Source organism: Primulina eburnea, chromosome 18 (assembly GCF_022965805.1).
Source record: "Primulina eburnea isolate SZY01 chromosome 18, ASM2296580v1, whole genome shotgun sequence".
In the NCBI taxonomy this organism is placed as follows: Eukaryota; Viridiplantae; Streptophyta; class Magnoliopsida; order Lamiales; family Gesneriaceae; genus Primulina; species Primulina eburnea.
Window position 1 is genome coordinate 7324154 of NC_133118.1, and position 8732 is coordinate 7332885.

General features: G+C 33.7%; 1 protein-coding gene across 1 annotated transcript in view; it reads right to left on the reverse strand.

Moving 5' to 3' along the window:
* The window catches only part of LOC140820072 (chitin elicitor receptor kinase 1-like), a 29154-nt gene extending 24119 nt beyond the window's left edge, over positions 1–5035 (reverse strand). Inside the window, exon 1 of the mRNA XM_073180383.1 lies at positions 4257–5035. Within this exon, the coding sequence (XP_073036484.1) occupies positions 4257–4869 (613 nt within the window). The 5' untranslated portion in view covers positions 4870–5035. The remainder of the gene's footprint in view (positions 1–4256) is intronic.
* Positions 5036–8732: the final 3697 nt, after the last annotated feature.

The following is an 8732-nucleotide window of genomic DNA, read 5'->3' on the forward strand; positions in this document are numbered from 1 at the left end:
ATCTATTCAAACGTCAGCGCCTCCCTCATTCTCATCCTCACCTCAACCATTCAGATCTATTGACTCTAATGACTCAGCACATTCTAAACATGAGTAACAAATAATACATATACAGGCAAATGCACCAAAAATCATATTTTTATTGAAAATAAGCTTGTAATCGTAAATCGTTAAATCGTAAAATCTTTCCATCATTTATATCATTTTGGGAGAAATTTGATCTTTGAAAGCGACTAGCTGTATAATCTGGTCGACTGATCAGTCTTAGCTCACCATTGTGCATTGGGACGGGCACAAGGCACCGACGTAAATGGAAATACGATCGTTGGCCTTCTCCCGTAAACTGGCTCTTTCTAGGGCCTTCTCCCAATGATATTCCCAAAAATCATATATCATATCATTTTTGTCACAGTCAATTCATATCCTTCAAAATATTATTTTTTTTTCTTTTTAATCATAAAATATCATGTCATTTCCACATTCGAAAAATAGCATTTTAATAGAAAAAATTGCACAACTTTATCATAAATCATAAAATCCCATTTTTTTAATCATAAACGTTTTAAAATATCATTTAGCAAGCGTAATGATTCTTTGGGGCGCTGCCAAGCCTTTCATACTACTCGGGACGCAAAATGACCATTTCACCCCTGGACTCCAAAATTCCCGATTTCGACTTTCTCTTACCTTTATTGACTCGAGCCTATCCCATAGTATCATATAAGCTAAAATTTGACTTCTAATATTTTTCTTAGACGTAAACCTGAGCCTTTCGATTTAATAACTTAATGACTAATACATGAAGTGTTTTTAACTCGAATAAATTCAAAACTTAATATTTTCTTCCCAAATTTTAAACCTAAACTTTTCATCCTTAAACTTAACATGACACCTTAAAATACACCCATGAACATTTTCTTAGAAGAAAAATTAAGCTCTTCAACTAATTTCCCAATTCGTTTTAAAACTTAACCGTGCGCCCCGATTTTAAGCTGAATCGACTCAAAACGTAACCAAACTTGAACCATAGCTTATTAACATCTAACCATACCTTGTGCAACCCAAATCAAACCATTTAAGACCCTCGGAATAGCTTAGAACGCCTACTGAATTTTCTGCACATTTGATCAAACCCTAGCCCAAGCCAACTTTCAATCCATCGAGCCTAGCCCTTAACCATCATGTCCAAAGACTATGCCATCCTAGGACCTAGAGTGAACCCTTAGAACTATACTCGACCAGCCTCTACAGCCCTAGCACTGGCAACCTTAAACCCTCGCCCCTACAAGACTTAAGCAACCCAAAGCCACGTGCAACATTTATTCTCCCTTTCCAGCCCTTGCACAGCCCATCTAGGACAATGACTAGGCCCTATTAGGGGACCCAAGAACATGTCCCTATAGCAGCTAACAGCCTGCTTCTTCCTGGGAGCAAAAACAAACCCTAGTTCCTAAAAACCCAACTTTCGTTTAGAAACGTGCCTTTGCATTTAAAACGCTCGAAATACGAATACTGTAGTGGTGGAACGTCGGTGACGAACGAAGGACGATTTCTTTTTTTTTCTACCCTCTCTTGTCAAAAACCTACCTTGGTATGCAAGGGAGTCAAGTGATCGTTGTTGGAAGGAAGAACGAGGAAGAAAGTCGAAGAACGAAGGAAAAAAAAAATCGAAAAACTTCCTTGCCAAGATACCCAAGTTCGGTCGCTGCTCCCCTTCCCTTTTACGTGAATGTGTGTGTGCATATAGGTGCGTGTGTGTTTAGGTCTAGCAGTCTTTCTTTTATTTTTATTTTTTTTATTTCTTTAAATAAATAATAAAAGGCTTTCAAAATATTTAATTAATGGGCTTAATTAACCTTCGTTTTTAACTAAAAAAAATATCTTATAAAACACATAAAATTCCTTGCTTCCATTAATTAATATAAACTTGAACTTAAAAATGCAATAATTCTTAAAATAAATATTTTCTTAACTAAAATAAAAATTTAGCTTTTAAATCTTTAATACTTTAATCGTCTCTGGTCCTCAGTCCCCAGCCAACCACCGACGTCTGAAAATCTTTTAAATTATGAAACCAAGCAAAATTAAACAATTAATCATTTAGTCACTCAAAATATATCATATATGCATCCAAAATCATTTAAATATAATATTTTAGCAAATTAATAATTTTCACGCATGCGGTCTACGTGAACTGATTTTCGGGCATTACATAAAATAATGGCCTAGCAAACACATAACTCGTGGAATTTATAAAAAAATCTTTCATCTCGGAAAAATTAAAACAAACTTCAAGTTAAAAAGAGATTATAATGTAAACTTTTCATGTGTTTCGGTGAAGGAGTCAACTACTTCTATGATGCAGAAAATTTTTATAAAAAATAGAACACATTTGGATTCACAGCTAAAATCCCCTGCTCTGATTTTAAAGTGCATTGAAAACTCAAATCTAACATAAAAATTTGTTCAATTATGAAATGATAAAATTTAGGAAAAATATAATTTATCACCTTATTTGAATTAACGGTGATATTCTCATCATGTAAAACTTATAAAATAATGTCTGACCTAATATGAAATTGATGCGCTGAATGCCAACTCTATCCTAGAGCCTCGCCTATAGTCCGCAAGATCGATTAATGATTTGAATTACATATGATATCCTTACAAAATTTAAAAATCTAGGTAGAAAAAATTGATCGACGGAATATATTTAGAACTTCAAGCAGAATATACAAAAGGGGTTGAAACAAATTGTAATACCCTTTAAAAATAAAGTCTAAAATGACTTATAGTTTGTTGCAATAGATTTTCATAGCAACTTGGGTTAATCATTTTCCTAAAGCGAAGATACGAAGTGGTTGCTAAAGGGGTCCATATGCAGTCGCGCTTGCGCGCGCATGGGCTCAGGGAATGACAAAATGGTATCATAGCCAGTCATCAGCAGAAACAACCGGAATTAACTACTATCCAGGGCAAATTGATATGCGGGTGGGAGCCAAGAGTCATCTCTAGATTACGAGTGCTAATGGATTGAGGGGCAAGCAGCGATTAGAACGTCGCGTTCTGCAAAAAAAGTGATTGTAACACCTTTGTCCTACATATGTTAAAAATCAAAGTTTAAAATGACTTATAATGAGCTACAATGTATTTCCATTGTAACTTGGATTAATCATTTTTGTAAAGCGCAGACGGATATGAAGTAATTACTGTAGGTGCTCATTGTGCAGTCACGGTTGTGCGGGCCTAAGCTTGAGGTGTGACACATAAACCCATAAAATATATTCAAACATAAAGATTCACAACATACGCTTCCTGGGTCTTTCTAGACAAAGGGAGAAAAATAAGACACCACCCTTCCAAAAAACACATTGAAAACTTCACGAAGAGAGCAAAACTCCAATTTATGAAACTCCCACTCAACTATTTCTTCCATGGTCTTACCATTATTTTTTTCTTATAATTGTAGACTTTTAACGCCAAATCAGAACTAAGCTCGAAGTTTCTTCCATGAAGCTTCCTCATCCATAGCACATCTCTTGGTTTCCCAAACTCTGTTATTCTCTGAGATGGGTACTCGTTTTATCCTCAAAGATCTCTAGGGCTTTCTAAAAGTCTTGATCTTTTGCTACTGTGCGAGTCAGGTAATCTATTAAAAAGACCAGATACAACGTATCCTCTGTGATGAAGAATTCTACTTTCTATCCACATGTGTGTACATATACTCCTTTGTCCTTTCTAGTGCAGGTTGAAGAAAAGCAGATGTGAAACAATGAGAGATGACAAGAAAAACATTTCAAGTGAAATAATGGTTTAAGATATTGATCTTTTTTTTTTTTACTATTTAGCTCAATTATGTCAATGCAATATTATTAGTACCCCTACCTTATGTTTCAGGAAACAGTCGTTAGTCGAGCATTGAGCATTGAGCATCATATAGAAAATTTCGTCAGGATTTCATACAAGAAATATTTCAGGTAACATAGAAAATTAAGGCATGGAATAAAAAATATACCAGTGGGTTGAAATAACATGACGCTGATAACGAAGTTTGAGCCTTGTGATTGTCAAACTCACAGACTAGTTATAATCTACTCAACAGTTTTAACCCGATAATCACTGCACCAAACAAGAATCATCCCAATCTAACAAATAAGATACAAACAATTTCATACGATTCATTAACATTGGTTGCAGGATAATACTGTAATTAGAAATGAATATGAAATTTCCCAAAATTCACTTTGATGTCTCACCTTTCCCCGGAATATACACCACATTGGTACCATCACTGAAATTGGCCGTCGGATTATAACTCCTCACCAGAGTAGAAATCAAATTACTAGCTTGGGCCACCGACTCTAAGCTCTCCCCAGGTCTCAGAGGATAAGTCACAAACAAACCATAATCTTTCGATACGTCCTTGTCGCCACAGCTACAGTTCACAGTGACATTCAACTGTCCAGTGTCCGGAATATTGAAATCGGGATAACTGTTAAACCCCGTCAAAAGCTGCACAGTCGTCAAATTCGAGTAATACTGCTCCGCGATTGTCTTGTAATTGTTTCCGGAGACGACGTCATAAGTGAACACGTGACCGAGGAACTCTCCGCCGATGCAGTCGCAACGGAACGGAATGTTTGTCCGCGTACCAGCTAGCACGCTGTCTTGATTATGAATTTGAGGGTTGTAACTGAGGATTGTTGGGATTGGGACGCCGGTGACTTGGTTAAGGTAAGAGAGGTTTGATCCCGGCCACATGTAGTAGGATGCTAGCGCTAAGACACAGCCACGGCTGCACCGGCAATCGGCGGCGGAGAAGAGCCCGATAAGCAGCAATAGCAAAAATTTCCATAATAGCAGGCTCATTCTGACCGGCGAAAGGCGACGGGGAATTTTCGGATCAAGATTGGCGATGAATATTCCAAAAGCGAGAGATTCGCATGGAATTTATGGAGTTAAAATGAATCAATGGGCATAATTTCGGAACCGTTGACTTAGTCTGTTCTTGAGCTAAGATTTGACCAACGAAAGAGTAAGAACAGAAAATTATAAAATTATGTAATATATATATATATATATATATATATATATATATATATATATATATATATATATATATATATATATATATATATATATATTGAGCTATATGAGTGTCAATCGGATGGGTTGGATCGGATTGAGTAATAGTACTATTCAAAAATTACTCAACCCAACCTGAACTCGAGTCAATTCGAAAACTTTCAACCCGAACCTGAACACGAATCAACCCGATCAATCAATCAACACATAAAACCCGATTTTGAATTTTTAAAAAAAATTAAATAAAACTCAAAAAATAATGATATTATTATTTTAATTTAAACACATAATAACCAAATCTTCCATATATATAATTTAAATTTGAAAGTCTAATAGTAGAAAAATAAATTATATTTACTAAATAAAATAAAAATTTATTTAAATTATAAAAAATGTTCAAAATAAATATTAAATTATGAAAATTTATTATATAAATATACAATAAATATTTTTTCAGACATAAAATATATTAAAAAAAATGTAGCAATATTTAATAATTATATATATTTTTAAAAAAATTAAATTTTCGGTTCTACCCAGGTCAATTCGGGTTGATCCGAACCCAACCCAACCCAACCCGATATCGGGTCCAATCCGATCTGACTCGAACCTGAAAACCTCAAACACGAGCCTTATTTTTTTCGAGTTGAACCGTGTCAGGTTGGTGGGTCGTATCTGCTTTTTACATCCCTACTGAGCTACAACGCACTCATATTGTGTGTAACATAATATTTTATTTATGTATGATCTATTTGTAACATATTTATACATTAAAAATAAACTAAAATGTTTGTTTTATTAATGGGATTTTCAGAAGTCAATGAAAATATGGTTTAAATCAAGTTATATGTGTTATTGACATTTTCTTACACAAATAAAGACAAATGTTTATCTTTTTTCTTTTTTTCTTTTTTTACATTTTGTGTTAATATAAAACACAATTGTTATCGTAAAAGTACAAAAAAATATTTGCCTAATTCTCCCATAAATTGATTACACTAAGAAAAATCACATCTCAAATATTCGCAAAACATATTTCATAGTTAATGCATTTAAAATTCCCAAAATAATTGCAAAGACATCTTTAAAAAAAACAAAGACATATATACACACACACATGCTATACACAATTTAAAAGGCGTTGGAAATTATAAGTTTCAGAATTTGACAAACCAATCAGTAACAGAACTGAAGATTGGAACTGAACCATAACTGAAAAGTCTCGTAACTGATATCAAAACTGAGGGAGACTTATCGGAATTAAATGAACCAAGTAAAACTGCAGTAATTTAAACTAAAGTTCTCAAAAGTATTAATAAGTCTCAAACTCTTGAATCGAAGAGACAAACTGAATATTACCTGAAACGTCTGCTCTATAAAAACACTACTGAAATAAAAAAAATATTAAAGCTAATACCAAAAATACACACTCATAAACATATCAATAAATTAATCAAGCGTTTTAAAAACAATCCAATCAATGTATAAAAATAAATACAGTTAAATGTGACTCAATTAAGGAGTTACTGTTTAAAATTAACACCATCAAATACCTAGAATTCTGACAATCACTAGAGCATAACAATCATGAACATTTGAAACTACTGTTTAAAACCCCTGACTCCAAATCATATTATGCAGAAGAAATCGAAGGTCATCGGGTTATCAAGTGCACACCCAGTGAGACGTATTTTTAATCATTTTGCTTAAAACATGTTAAATTTTTTTTCTCTCCTTAATCTCCATAATTCAAAATATACATACATACATACATATATATATATATATATATATATATACTTTAAAATACCTTAACACCATTTTTAAAATAAAACAACCAACTAATATTTAAAAATCCCAAAATAAATAGTTTAAAGTATAAAATCGTAAAACGTTTTACCAACCTAAAAACATCTCTTGTCTCAAAACCTGTGGGCACCCGGACGCTAATCATCTTCTTAATCATCATTGGGATTTAATTATCAGTTCTGATAAACAGGGTCTAAAAATTTTTCTTTTTAAAATGCATCTGTGGAAGGTAATGGAATCTAAATAATATACATCTCTGTATAAAAACTACATTTCAGTAGAAAAGTACAATATTGTACAAACTAGATCTAAGGTTCAGTTACTAAATTCAAGTAATAAAACCAAGTCTACAATAAGTCCGGAATCACCACGCTACTCTTCTTCTCTCCTCATCCTCTTGACCCCGATCCAGCCCCACCTGTTGTCATGCACACATACAAAACAAGACAACAGCCGGATAACTCCGGTGAGAATAAATCCCAGTATAAAACATGGTAAGCATGTATGTACACATATATCTTATGAAACATGCTGACATTAACAAAATCAAAGGTAATAGATTTCATACTCATGAAATCAAATCAAATAAACATGCAACTCAAGTCAGATAAACATGCATATAAACAATCTAAATCATGAGACCTGCTATCATAACTGAAAGCAGTAACAATGGGTTCCATAGTCTATGAATCCCATTCATATACGCATGCAGTTCTAGTCAAATCATGTCTAGACTCGACTTCACTATAACTCTAGGGATCCCGGTGTGAATAAGACGTCAATGGCTGTCACCTACCCTCCCACTTGGGGTGACTGTACGTCTTATTCCTAGACTTCAGTCATATCTGTATCGAATAATCTACAATAGGAGGGTGTCTGCTCCTACGTAACGATACACCGAACGTCTAGAAGTCTGACTATCTGTCAAACTTTCCTATCTCAAATGCAATGTATAACAATCTGTAAACAAAGCATGTTCATTTCAAAAGATTTGAATATAAATTCTATAAACAAATCATAATCATATCAGAAGATAAACAACAATCAAGTATGTGATTTTATTGGGAAACTAAATGAGATCTGCTTGAGTTATATCTTCCCAGATATCACATGAATTATACTTTTGTCGTCCCTGTCTGACGAAGACAAAGTCTGGTATTCAACTCTGTCCATCTCAAATCTGAAATGACAATATCGAATACAACGTATCAGTACATAACTCAATACACAATCTGTTCTGATCAATACTCAACTCAGTACATAATCTGATCAATATCTGACCAATATAATCATGAATCTCAATCAATATCATATCTGATCAATCTAAATCGATACTGAATCTCATCAATCTAAATCAACTGATGTTTCAACGGCATAACGATACTGTCTCGATAACCCCATCAGTCTAAATATCACAGATATAATATCAGACTTCGTAATCAATAACAATACCAGTCATAATCTCAATAACAATACAAGTCTGATATGAAATCTCAGTCAATATCTTTCGAAAATCATAACAATTACAGAAACAGTCTGTTCTTTAATCTGACTTCAATTCTATAATGTCTACGGCAGCAGAAACACCATATTTGAATCATATTCAGTTCTGACAACATCATAAATTCAAATCTTGTCTAAACGTAACAACACTTACGTCCAGTTGTAGCTGTCGTCGCTAAAAACACGATACCGGAGTCGGATTCAAAATCAGATGAACGGGTCGTTCACAATCTCCAACGTTTCCCTCGGTTTCTTCTTTTTCCCTTCTCCTTCTTATTTCTTTCTGATTCTTGCTGATTACGTCTGTATATACATATATATATATATATATATAT